Here is a 14,564-nt window from a genome sequence, read left to right on the forward strand (position 1 = left end):
ATTACATTAAATAATAATAATAATAATGCTGTTATAATTATAATGTAATAAATTAAAATAATAATTTTACTATTATTCTCTCACAATCTTAGATTTATTTTAATAATGACAAGAAAATACAAAAATAAATAAATAAATAAAAATCTTGAACTTTCAAAAGTCCATTATTATTTAGATAATTTTTTTTATATAATTTTTAAAATAAAATAAATGTTATTATATATAAAAAATTAAATAATTCCTATTTATTACTATTAACTCACAATCTTGGATTATTTTAGAATATAAAAAAAAAACATACAAAAACTTTAAGGTAAACAATTCCAAAAACAAGTCCATTATTATTTATTTATTTTTATTAAGTGTTTTTATTCAATACTCCTACAATAAAAATAAATAAATAAATAAATAACCTATTAGTCTCTCACAATCTTGGATGGATTTTAATTTGTCCATTATTATAAAATTATTATTATCATCATCATTATTATTATAAAATAAAATACATTCAGTTACTCTTATTCTCTTGAATCTTGGATTTAGTTTAGAAATGCATGAAATATCAATACCAAATCAATTATTGAGATATTGGAGATTTATTAGAGATTAAAGAACATATCTCTGATGTCTTCAAAATGCAGTCTAGGAAAGGCGACTTGCTGGATTTTAGAAACACACTTGTCAGATCGCACCTGATTAAGACACTGTTTCTCTGTCCAATAATGACTTCATGAAACCCATAACTCACACGACTATGACAAATTAATTTCACACAGCGATCACATTCCCTCTCACCGCTTTACAGAAGCCAAAAGTTAAAAGCACAAAGGGGTAAAAAGGCCATAAAAATGAAGGAAAGCTTGTGGTACGAGACGGTTAAATGGGCTTTTAGGGACTTCAGCTGAGTTATGAGTATTTGATCAGACCAGAATCCCTTCATATAGAGTTTACGGTCATATCTTCATATCTTATCTAAGTATTAGCTTTCATAGACAGGGCTTGGGCACAGATATTTGCAGGTGCCTGTGCTGTGAAAACAGTGTGTGTGTGTGTAATGTAAGCTGAGGTAAGAACGGCCCGCAGCAGTGAGCGCATGAGCTTGTGTAATGCTGATGAGTGTGTGTGTGTGTGTATGTTTTCACTGGGCTCCTGCGGCTTTATACTCTTATTAAACTGGGAAACTGCCGTCTCTTCCCAGCCTGCAGCCACAGAAACATGAGAACACACACATCATGGACAGGAACACGGCTGAAGAGCTGCAGACATGTTCACACACGCCGAAAAGAGGAAGTTCAGACTCTTCAAAGAGGATACATAATTAATAACCAAGAGATAAGCGATGAGAGACAGCAGGAAGAGTGGGTGTGCACGATTTCAATGAGCCTAACCTTATTAAACTGGCAGATTTGAGTTTATAGATTGAACAAGTTTTTTTTTTTACAAAAATTGTAAATTACATATATTTTTGAACATTAATAATTGCACAAACATGGCTGAGACCCTGCATGTAGTTTTTATAAATGGAATAAATAACCTAATAACACTGATTGAGCCATATATTAAATAAGTTAAAGCTGCAGTCCGTAACTTTTTTTGGTTAAAAATGATCCATATAGACGTAGGCTAGAATCTGTGATTGCGAAGTACAGTAAATATCGACACCGGTGCGGTGACTGACTGCCACACATACTCTTCAGAACATTAGATTCATCCGTGCTGGAGCCGAGCCGCTGCACAACCCGCGCAAGCTAGATAATTCCTCACACAGCTGCTATTCCACGTTTTCAAACAGAGATGGCGACAAAGAGGCAAAACTTACGGACTGCAGCTTTAAATAAGTTATATAATAATAATAATATTTTATAGCTTATATATATAATATACAGTATCTCACAGAAGTGAGTACACCCCTCACATTTTTGTAAATATTTTATTATATCTTTTCATGTGACAACACTGAAGAAATGACACTTTGCTACAATGTAAAGTAGTGAGTGTCAATATTTTGTGCGCCCACCATTATTTTCCAGCACTGCCTTTACCCACTGCCTTAACCCTGAAGTTCACCAGAGCTTCACAGGTTGCGACTGAGTCCTCTTCCACTCCTCCATGACGACATCACGGAGCTGGTGGATGTTAGAGACCTTGAGATGCTCAATAGGGTTTAGGTCTGGAGACATGCTTGGCCAATCCAGTCACGGTTCGGTATGGTTTCGGTACAGCAGGAGGAAAAAATACTAAACAATTTTTTTTTCTAATTAAACAATGTTTTACTGAAAACATTGCTCTTTCTTTAAATAAATTCAATTAGAATTTTAAAAAATTATTTAAATCTACATCATAAAATAAAAAAAAAATCTATAAAAATCTACCTCTGCTCTAAACTATAGGGAGCCCTTTTACATTAGGCCTACTATAAGGTTACACTTAACAATAGAGCCCAAACTTAAATTGAATTACTATTTATTTTTAACTATAATAATCAACACTCAAATTAAAAAATTGTATGCAAACATGTAAATTGCACTCAATGCAGTTTTTAAATTAACTTCTAAATTATACAATTTCTATTTGTTGTTGAAATATAATCATTTATCATACACGGTGACTGTCATGACTTGTTTCATAAAAGATTTATTTAAATATAGCCTAAATAATTAAGACATCACTGAAAGGTAGCCTAAAGTAAAATATAATGAGTACATAGTCTAATATTTCGCGAAATGTGGAAAATCTCTACTTAATTTCTCTGGTGAACTAACGAGCTGTGGACACTGATGACTTGCCTGAGGTAAATTAAATGCTGCGTGACATTTTGTTTACAAGTCATTTTAATCAAATCCTTCTGCGAGTGAAACACTGATTGTGCGATTACATGCGGCATGAGATGTTAATTCATGTTTATTTCACATTAAAACTAGTAGTAAAGAGGAAGAGATGATCGCGCTCACTCGCGCTCCGTGCTGCCGTCAGAACTGAAGCGTTTATACAGCGATCTGTCGCGCCACATTAAAGAGCGCCAAAACGGCATTTATTGTCTGAAAAATGTTATAATACACGTGCGTATCGAACCAAAAGACCAAAAGAAAATTTTCGGTACGAATAAGTGTACCGTTACACCCCTAATATATATATAAGTATTTCAAAATTCATTCAAATCAATCATAGTACAAAGTACAAAATACTTAACTACAAAATTAAAAATAATTTAAATTAAATATTATAAATTAAAATCAATTAAAAAGTCCTCATTATTACTGTACACAATTCATTTATTTAAAAAATACATTTAGTGTAAAAAATTTAATTATTTCTAAATTAATTCAAAACAATCATAATTCTTTCATAATCTTGGAATTATTGTAATCAATGCAAAATACTTAAGTACAAAACTAATAATAATCTAAATGAAATGTTGAAAATACAGTTAATTAAAATGTCCTCATTCTTAACGTATAAAGTCAACTTATCATAAAATTACATTTAACAAGTCCATTTATTATAAAATTAAGTTCCACCTTGCATTATTCTGTTTCAGTTTGGAAAAGTCACATCAGAAGTTACATTCGGTTCATGCTGATACAATGCCAGTTTAGTGATCCCACATCTGAGGTTAATCAATTGTGTGTGTTTTTTAGGAGTGCTAGTAATGCCTTACTTGTAATCTTGGATCAATGTGTACATCTACTCACCTCCTCCCTAAATTTGCTGAAATCTGCAAAGTTTGGCTGCTGAATGGCCTTCTGGGAACTCTTCTCTGAACCAGGGAGGAAGCTGAAGATCTGAGACATTGAATTAAGACACAAGTTATTATACAACACAGTAACAGAAGAGTAAAGTACCAAAACCATAAACCACTGCATGAAACAGACCTATAATCTGATTGAATGAGCCATGTTTGAAACCATAGTAAAACAGCTGATAGAAACTGCACATCAATTACATTCTATATTATTGCACCAAAATGTAGATCATCTTTGACCAGTCACAAACCAGCATAAGGTCAAGTTGGGTTTTGGCAGATGAAAGCAGGTCTAACAGCTAATGACAAGCTAGAAACCAGCTGCCATGATTTAAAACACAGATTCCAGGCAGGAAACACTCTAAATGAGCAGATGCTGAATGGTTCACCTGTGTAGCTGGTGGTCGTGGAGGGAGAGCTGGAGGAGGAGGCAACCATCCACTTTTAGCACCTGAGAGAAGAGAAGATATTCAGAAAGCTACAAGAAAACCTTCCCAGCCACTCTAAAACTGCTACTACTAGTAAAGATTAATTAACACAATTCAACACTATCAATTACTTCACATCTGCTATGTAGCAAAATAAACAAATAAATACATAAAAAATTATATATATATATATACACACACACACACACACACACACACACACACACACACACACACACATATATATATAGTGAAATTATTTATTTTAAACTTTTATTCAGCAAGGTTGCATTCAGTGACAGTAAATCAGAAGTGACTGTAAAGATATTTATAATGTTACAAAAGATTTATATTTCAAATAAATAAATTTTTTTGTACTTTCCATTTATAAAAGAATCCTTAAAAATGTGTCACGGTTTCCACAGAAATATTTAGAATATTAGAATGATTTCTGAAGGATCATGTGACACTGAAGACTGGAGTAATGATGCTGAAAATTCAGCTTTGCATCACAGTAATAAATTACATTTTAAAAATTACATTATTTAAAATTGCAATAATTTTTCACAGTATTCCTGCTTTTACTGTATTTTTGATTAAATAAATGCAGCCTGTGAGTTTAATGCACTAACAATCAAGCCTAGGCCATTTTTATAATTGTTTGCCTGCCAAGAAACTCGCTGAGAATCTGAAGTATGATGACAATTCAGCAATGGACTCTGTGGTAATAGCTTCAGTGCAAAATTGATCTATGAACATTTTATTATTTTAAACATTTATATGGTTTAGACTAGACTCAGAATGTGTTTATGTGTCTCAAATCCTCACCTGTGAACACCACATTTGAACATTCAGAGCTGCAGCCGGTTGCAACAAACCTTTCAAACTTAAGAAAACCCTTAATAATAATGTCCTTCAAATTAAGACTAACTAAGGGTTTACTTAACTTGCAATGTTTTTTTCACAACTGGGACCAGAACTTTATTTGACATCGGACAAGGCACAACTACAACCACAAAGATCATTTGTTTTCCAATCAAATACTCATCTTATCAAAGCTCTTTTCAAAAATTGGTAGGTTGGCGTATTATTCTTACTTTGTGAACTTGCGGCTTCATACATTTTAAGAATAAACGTTCAATATTTTCTCAGAGAATCCTGTTACTGCATTTGCAAAAGTATCCACACAGTTAGTGGTGCTTTACGGTCAAATGCGCCAATACAACTCTAGAACAGCCAATACCGCATTGAAAATCAAGTCAAATATTTATTTAAATTAAAATGAATGTAATAAATGTAAGATATCTCAATGTCTGTACTTTGTATTCTCAGCATATGAAAGTCTGTACGTGTAAACGGTTAAATACTCAGGGAATGTTGGGATGGGCGAGAACCTTGACCGCTCTGTTGGAAGAGCTTGTTGAGGTCGAGAGAGGAGGCGCGGGAGTGAGTCTTCTGGGGTCGAGGAGGAGGAGTGGGTGGCTCCTCCACCTTCTTCATGGCATCGTCTATGGAGGTGCTGGAATACGACCTGTGGGTAAACCACACATACAGACCTCTTTTACACTGTAAGAAATAAATAGCAATATGTAGTTGTACCACGGTACAGTGAGGGATTTAGATGATACTTTGGTGTAAGCACCATAGTATTTACATGGTAATTTAGGTACTTCAAAAAACTCCTTCGTACTTTTCTGTTGGGAAAGTTATACATTGTAGTACAGATACTGTAAAAGATGCTAGTCCATGCAAAACTCATCACTTTTAGGGTGCCACACTGTTGCTATGAGGTTGTTTACTTGTTAAAGTGGAAATCTATTGGATTCTTTTTTTGCCTTTTTTTTTTGTCCAGAAAAGACACTGAAATGCAGAAGCACAACAAACCACATAATCTGACAAATCATGTCAGTTTCTTTAATACTTAGGTTGTATACATGTAATAATAATAATAATAATAATAATAATATTTTTTATTATAGCAATAATAATACAATTTATTAATAATAATAAATAATTATTAAATAATAATAATTATTATTATTATAAAACGTTAGAATTGTTATAATTATAAAACAATGAATAATAATAATTGTATTATAGTAATAATAATACAATTTATTATTATTATTATTAATAATAATAATAAATAATAATTATTAAATTATTGTTTTTATTATTATTATTATAAAATGTTAGAATTAATATAATTATAAAACAATGAATAATAATAATAATAATAATAATAATAATAATAGTAATAATAATAACGGTGAACCCCTGATGTCACATGGATTATTTTACCGATCTCCTTATTATGTTTCTGGACGTTGATCGTGGTAGTACCCTTGCTGTCTATGGGAGGGTCAGAGAGCTCTCAGAATGCATCAAAAATCAAAAATATCTTAATTTGTGTTCCGAAGATGAACGGAGGTCTTAGGGGTTTGGAACGACACGAGGGTGAGTAATTAATGACAGAATTCTCATTTTTAGGTGAACTAACCCTTTAAATTTAATGTGTCTGTGTTGAATAAAAGTATGAATTTATTTAAAAAAACAAAAACAAAAAAAAGCAAAACAAACCTTTGTGTAGCAGTAGTGAAAGTTTAAAAAGGTTTTACCTGGGCCGTGTTCTTGACTTCATGTTTGCATCAAGCTCTTGTGGAGAATCTGTAAAACATTGTATGTTATTAAACAGTTACACAGGAAAAGTATTATTTCTGCAATAAAACTGACCAAACTCTAAAGAGAAACCTTATTTATTTCATTTAAAAGCCAAACAAAGGTATCGTACTTTACTTACTAAGAACACCCCAAAAATGAAACAAGTATTCTTCTTTTATTTACCTGTCATCTACAAGAGAACAAAGCCACAACCTGAAGCTTTAAGCCTAAACTGAACTGCTCACTCTAGCCAAAAGATTCCACTTCTCAACTGAAACACTGAATCGTAACACTAAAACATCAAACACACTCGAGAGCATCGATATTATCCAAACAATAGCATCTGAAACAGGCCTTGAACACCTACAGCTGCATTTAACACCTCAAACGGGCCTCTTTCTCCGATCCCATCATGCACCGGGCATAGACGAAAACTCAGTATCAACTTGGATTCTCTTTTCTACCAACACTGGAGAAAAAAGCATTTCATAAGAACCATATTGGAAGCAATGTTGCATTCAAACTGAAGTAATAAAACGCAGGATTATTTGTGAACGCCCAGGGATCTGGGCACTTTAATAAATATGAGCTGTTATTGGATCAGAGCAGACTGCATGAAATATTAGAACAAAAGGTCAGCGCTGTGGATATAACGGGCTTTGTGTCCACACCCAGAGGCGCTGAGAGGCTTTACTTCATAACATCACACCCATCATGAGAGAAAATAACAAACAGGCCTCTGCTAGAATGATACACTGGCTAAATGTGTCTTCAACCTGATCTGATGATGACAAGAGCTGATTTGCCAAGAGACAGCAGTGATTGGTCCGTTTTTAATTATGATTCCTCTTATCATGGGTCACTTAAAGAGATAATTCACCCAGAAATGAGAAATTGTGTCATGATTTATTCATGTTGTGGCAAATACAAATGACTTTCTTCTGTGGGACACAAAAGTAGATGTTTTGCAGATTGTTCATGCTGCCCTTTACAATACAGTGGAAATAAATGGGAACAAACACCCTTGAGCTCAAAAAGCACCCAAAAGTAGCTCATATGACTCATACACATTTGCATTCATTCATTTAGCAGACTTACAAATAAGGAATATAACAAGCTATTCAGCTGTCCTGTTTCAGATGATATTGTTTGGACAGCATTGATGTTATTGACTGGAGGAAGCATTATTATGGATTATGGACTCATATTTTGCAATGGTTTAAAGTAAAACGCTTTAATGACAGATTTTTTTCTTACAAACACGCAGCTTTTCGCTTCCCAAGAAATTAACTGATGGATTGGAGTCGTGTGGATTATTGTGATGTTTTTATCAACTGTTTGGACTCTCATTCTGACGGCACCCATTCACTGCAGCGGATCCACTGGTGAGCAAGTGATGTAATGCTACATTTCTCCAAATCTGTTCCCATGAAGAAACACACTCATCTACATCTTAGATGGACTGAGAGTAAGTACATTTTCAGCAAATCAGAATTTTTGGGTGAATTATTCCTTTAAGGAGGCAATAAGTTGAAGTACTAAAAATTGTTAAAATAAATTAAACCTGAATAGAAATATGAATAAAACCCTTAAAACTAAAACAAACAAACAAACTAAAAAAAGCTAAAAATAAAAGCCAATTTAAAATATGAATAAATACTATAATAATATATACATAATACTAAAATAACACATGTAATAAACTAAATCAATCTTATTTATTTGTTTGTTTGTACTGCTGTATTGGCTTTTCCTGCAGGTCTAGAATTCTCTATCAGGCTCAATTCTGCTGGCAGAAATAAAAGTGAACAATAAGAGCAATACTGAAATAACAATATCAATAAGTTTACATTGCATTTGGAAGTATGGAAGAGTGGCCCCAAAAATATCTGTGCACTGAAGACACTGAAAAATCTATTATTGCATTCAATTATAAAATATCAAAGCAAGTGCAGTTTATTTTAAAGCACAAATGCACTAACTAAAAAAAAATCACTTAATTTGTTTGTTAGGTTTGACACTTAATGACACTCTAAATATTAATTAATGACTCTAAATGTCACCGCACTGGATAAAAAAATATCAAAGCAAGTGGCATTTGTCATTTGCACTTTCATGTATTCAAAATACTGTGTGATGTTAGTTACATGAGACACAAAAAACAATGTTTCTGGTGTGATTGATTTTAAACCTGGTACAGCATATCTTCGTGTGCTATAAGTTTGAAAATAAGCGACCTCGAGCTTCTGAGGTACAGAAGATTTTCAGTAAATAACAAATGTTGGTCTGTTTTTTTACATTAAACTGCCTTATTGCTTCAGAAGACCTGAAATCTAGTGCATTTGGGCAACTTTCATGAGACTTTTATAGTGCATTTTTAACATTTTTTGAGCTAGACAGCATCCATTCACTTGCACTTATATGGAAAAGAGCACCTGGAACTTTCTGCTACACATCTCTTTCTGTGTTACACAAAAGAAAAGTCATACAGGTTGAACAAAATGAGAGTGAGTAAATGACCACAGAATTTTCATTGTTTCCTGAACACAGACGGTAAAGCACAGGTAAATTAGAGGCTTTGGTTTATTCGGTGTGGGTCAGGGGCGTGTGCGCGGCCCGCTGCGCCTGAGGACAGTGACTCACCTGGTTTTAAAGTGCTGACACGCTGTATTGGCTTTTCGTGCAGGTCTGGAATTCTCTTTGGGCTGAATTCTGCTGACACAGCAATAAAAACACACAATAAGAACAATGAAATAAGACCATTTACATAAGACTATCAATAAGTTTACAGGTTTTCCCTCTTAAGTGTGGAAGAGTGGGGCCCCAAAAATATCTGCACACTGAAGACACTGAAAAATCTATTATTGCATTAAATTATAAAATATCAAAGCAAGAGCAGTTTATTTTAAAACACAAATGCACTCACTTAATTTGTTTGTTAGGTTTGACACTTAATACAGGCACTTCATTTGATATATTGTAGGTATTATTATTATTATTATTTAGACATTTTTAAGTGTCCAAATACTTTTTGAGCCACTGTATAAAAAGCATTAGCTATATTTTTCCTTTAATCGTGTTTATGCTTATTGACATCTGTCTCTAAAGTCATTACCCGGTTTCCTGCTTTCATCTCTCGTGTCCTGTTTAGTGGTCACACCTGGTCTAGAGGTCATCTGCAGGTCAACAGAACCCATTTCCTGTTTGGGAAAATGAAAAGCCAGCATAAAATGACTGATATGAGGACATTTAGAGGTTTACTCAGATATAAGGGATGGACTAGGTGGATTTTTGATTATTGAGATCTCATATGAGACTCATTAGCACCCTCTGCCTTCAGACAAACAGACATTCTCAGAGAAAATTGCACAATAATACATTTACTATATATTTATATAGTAAATGTATTCATGTGAAGTTTTTTTTTACAACCAGGGACTGTTATTGATAGCAAAAGCTAAATGAATGAATGAATGAATGAATGAATGAATAAACCACAATAAACCATTAAACCAGTGATTTTATAGTTAACTAAAACAACAGCAAAAATGTTGTTAATTGTAAAACAACAACAAGAACAACAAAAAATCTGTTAATTGATTTTTTTTTGTTAAGTGACAAAATAATATAAATTAATTTAAATAAAAAATATATATATATATTTCAGTGGCAGCTAATGGAAATAAAATGTTTAAGTTGAAATACTAAAACTATAAAAAAAAAAAAAAAAATCTAAAACTGAAATAAAATAAATCTCAATAGAAATATTAAAAAACACTTAAAACCAAAACTTAAACAAATAAAAAAATAAAAATAAAACTGAAATAAACGAAATAAATCTTATTTATTTACTTATTTTCAACCATCACTCTGCAACTGTTCTTGTTATTTGTTTTGATGCTTTGGCAATTTTATGTGCAGATCATTATGCCAGTAAAGCGTTTTAATATTGAAAATCGAAAGAGAGAGAATGAGAGACAAAAAGGACAGAACGAAATGTACAGAACATTGAGATCTCAGCATCAATGTTAAATGAAGATCTTCTTACGAGCTGATTGGCTCCAGGCATCATATTGTCATCAAAAACAATAAGAGGTTCAGTCGCCTGTAAAGCAAACCCATTTGGAGCTCAGTTCAAACTTGTCAATCTGAATTTTCTCATAATTGCAGGACATGATACTGAATAAGAAATACTAGACAGTTTTAAACTAGACATCATTAAATACTTCAGGTGTAAATATTGTAGGCATTTTCCGAGTTTTAGATCTCATACCTCAGATGGTGGCACTGCAACCACACCTGGTTCCACAAAGCCAGGTCTCAGCGTGGCGGGGAGCGTTTCAGGAAGAGGGTAACCATTTTTCCGGGCCACGATCAGATGGAAGGCAGTGCAGAATTCTGGGAAAGTGAGAGCACCGTCCTTGTCGACGTCGCTCAGCTCCCTGAAGGACATCAAACAAGATTGTTTAAATACAAAGAGATAGTTCACTGTATGTTTAAGAGGAACTGAGGCTTTATGTTCACCATATATGAGACAGCTCTGGAATCGGAAGCTTCGACTTGGTGAAGAAGTTTTTTGCTACAGTTCCTGAAAGCATAACCAATGCAAACTTAAAAAGTGTCCACATGAAATCATAAATCTAACAGAATGAGATGATCTCAGATGGATCTCTCTTACCCATGATGAGAGCATTGAGGTCAGGCTGGAGACTCCTGAACTGGTTGGTGTAGTATTCACGCTGCTCCTCTGTGATCCTCCAGGGCTCGTCTGAGTAATCGATCTCCGCTCGCTCCACCAGCCGCTCCACAGACGCAACCTGAATCAGAAAAACAACTGTCTGAGGAAAACTGAAAGCCCGCAGATGAAAATATTTTCCAATTACATATGCCTTTCACTGAAGGAAACAGCAGGCTCTTGTTGATCAGTCAATAATGGAAAAAGAGCTTCTGAATGCTTTTTATATAAAACAAATTGAAGTGGGACTGTACTTATCAAAAGTCATGTGCAGCCTTTGCATGGCAGAATGTAATAAATTATAATTAAAGCTCAACATTTCTGAAATACCATCTATGAAACGTGCCATTAATAAGATTTTTTTTTTTTTTTTCAAAATACAGGTACTTTTTCTCAGCATCTCTTACTATTAAACATAATACACAACTATAGGTAAGCCTTTTGTAAGTTTATTCTACTGAAGATGTTTTATATTTTCAAATGAAAATGAAATAAAAATAAGAGAAATAATCAGGAAATTCGAGATTTAAATATATACCGGTATATATATATATACAGTCATGTGAAAAAGTTAGGACACCCTATTGAATTCCATGGTTTTCCATATCAGGACATAATAAAAAATGATCTGGTCCTTGGCAGGTCTTAAAATTTGGAAATTAAACCTCAGATGAACAACAACACATGACATATTGCACCGTGCCATTTAACAAAAATAAAGCCAAAATGGAAAAACCATTTGTGACAAAGTTAGGACACCCTTACTATTAACATAGGAATTAAGAGGCTAAGTAGCAGTCAGGCTCTACTAATCAAATGCCTTTGATTAACTGATCATCAGCAAGTGTGAGCACCTCTATAAAAGCAGAAGTTTGGGCAGTTTGCTGGTCTGAAGCCTTCAGGTGTGTGTTAACACAATGCCAAGGAGGTAAGACATCAGCAATGATCTTGAAGCAATTGTTGCTGCCATCAATCTGGGAAGAGTGCCATTTCCAAACAATACGAAGTCCATCATTCTAAAGTGAGGAAGATTATTCACAAGTGGAAGACATTCAAGACAGACACCAATCCTCCCAGGAGTGGACGTCTCAGTAAATTCACTCCAAGATCAGACCATGTAACGCTCAGAGAAATGGCAGACAACCCAAGAGATACACCGCAGACTCTACGGGCCTCAGCTAACATGTGAAATGATAAAGTTCATGATAGTACAATTAGAAAAATATGGGACAAGTATGGCATGTTTGGAAGTCTTGCCAGAAAAAAGCCTCTTCTATCTAAAAAAGCATGGCAGCACGGTTTAGGTTTGCAAAGGTGCATCTAAACAAACCATAAGACTTCTAGAACAATGTCCTTTGAACAGACGAATCCTTTGGCCATAATGCACAGCACCACGTTTGGTGAAAACCTAAAAAGCATTTCAGCACGAACACCTCATACTAAAAGTCACACATGCTGGTGGAGGGCTGATGATTTTGGGCTTGTTTTGTAATCACAGGACCTGGGCACCTCACAGTCATTGAATCGACCATGAACTCCTCTGTATCCCAAAGTATTCTAGAGTCAAATCTGAGGGCATCCGTCCGACAGCTAATGCTTGGCCAATATTGGGTCATATATTGATCATTGAAGCACAATGATCCCAAGAACACCAGCAAATCTACAACAGAATGACTGAAAAGAAAAGAATCAAGGGGTTACAATAGTCCAGTCAAAGTCCAGAGCTCATCCTGACTGAAATGCTGTGGTGAGAGCTGTGCATAAACAAATGTTCCTCCAGAACGATGTGAGAGACTGATTAAGTCATACAGAAAATTATTAATTCAAGTTATTGCTGGTAAAAGTGGATCTACAGGCAATTGAATCATAGGGTGTCCTAACTTTGTCACACATGGTTTTTCCATTTTAGCTTAATTTTTGTTAATTAAATAATAACACAGTGTGATATGTAATGTGATGCTGTTCATCTGAAGTTTTATTTTCCAAATTTTAAGAGCTGCCAAGAACCAGATAATTTTTTATTATGTCCTGATACAGAAAACCATGGAATTCAATAGGGTGTCCTAACTTTTTCACATGACTGTATATATTTCCTGTGGATCTCCCTTATGTATATATATATATTTTTTTTCTCCACAGTAGAAATGCTTTTTGAATGCATGTTTAATACGAAGAAAAAAAAAATCTACCGCACACTACTGTAGCTTGTAGCTTGCATATAATTCATATCTATTATTCAATATATTACTATTAATGTGTCAGTCATGTGATCTTCAATCTTCACTGTGAAATTAAGAAATGCTTGACAAAGGTTACAAGATACAGTATCATATCAGATTTTTTTAGGTTTTTCTCTTCCCTTCATATTGTTTTGATGTTTTATGCTCATGTCTGTAATCATTTTGGATGCAATTTACCTAATATTTATCTATTTTTTGTAAGCATGTCTAACAAAATACGGGGCATGGTGTGTATGTGCCCTGACTTGTTATTACTGATATTCTAACAAAAAAAATACACTTTTAAAAAGCAGTGTCATGACCTACAGTGGGTACGGAAAGTATTCAGACCCCCTTAAATGTTTCACTCTTTGTTATATTGCAGCCATTTGCTAAAATAATTTAAGTTAATTTTTTTTCCTCATTAATGTACACACAGCACCCCATATTGACAGAAAAACACAGAATCGTTGACATTTTTGCAGATTTATTAAAAAAGAAAAACTGAAATATCACATGGTCCTAAGTATTCAGACCCTTTGCTCAGTATTTAGTAGAAGCACCCTTTTGATCTAATACAGCCATGAGTCTTTTTGGGAAAGATGCAACAAGTTTTTCACACCTGGATTTGGGGATCCTCTGCCATTCCTCCTTGCAGATCCTCTCCAGTTCTGTCAGGTTGGATGGTAAACGTTGGTGGACAGCCATTTTTAGGTCTCTCCAGAGATGCTCAATTGTGTTTAAGTCAGGGCTCTGGCTGGGCCATTCAAGAACAGTCA

At 34.0% G+C, this 14,564-nt stretch overlaps 1 protein-coding gene across 4 annotated transcripts in view; it reads right to left on the minus strand.

Moving 5' to 3' along the window:
• The window catches only part of LOC107664246 (ralBP1-associated Eps domain-containing protein 2-like), a 65,374-nt gene that overhangs the window by 17,113 nt on the left and 33,697 nt on the right, over nt 1–14,564 (minus strand). For 2 of the 4 annotated variants that reach the window (XM_016454767.1, XM_016454764.1), the window contains exons 6-15: nt 11,510–11,648; nt 11,356–11,419; nt 11,105–11,273; nt 10,880–10,936; nt 9,947–10,031; nt 9,475–9,546; nt 6,789–6,837; nt 5,538–5,701; nt 4,132–4,193; nt 3,693–3,782 (exon numbers count right to left, since the gene is read on the minus strand). In XM_016454767.1, coding sequence (XP_016310253.1) covers nt 3,693–3,782; nt 4,132–4,193; nt 5,538–5,701; nt 6,789–6,837; nt 9,475–9,546; nt 9,947–10,031; nt 10,880–10,936; nt 11,105–11,273; nt 11,356–11,419; nt 11,510–11,648 — 951 coding nt within the window. The remainder of the gene's footprint in view (nt 1–3,692; nt 3,783–4,131; nt 4,194–5,537; nt 5,702–6,788; nt 6,838–9,474; nt 9,547–9,946; nt 10,032–10,879; nt 10,937–11,104; nt 11,274–11,355; nt 11,420–11,509; nt 11,649–14,564) is intronic. The other 2 variants (XM_016454766.1, XM_016454765.1) reach the window with 2 other exon arrangements.

Source organism: Sinocyclocheilus anshuiensis, unplaced genomic scaffold (assembly GCF_001515605.1).
Source record: "Sinocyclocheilus anshuiensis isolate Anshui unplaced genomic scaffold, SAMN03320099.WGS_v1.1 scaffold67, whole genome shotgun sequence".
NCBI classification, from domain to species: domain Eukaryota; kingdom Metazoa; phylum Chordata; class Actinopteri; order Cypriniformes; family Cyprinidae; genus Sinocyclocheilus; species Sinocyclocheilus anshuiensis.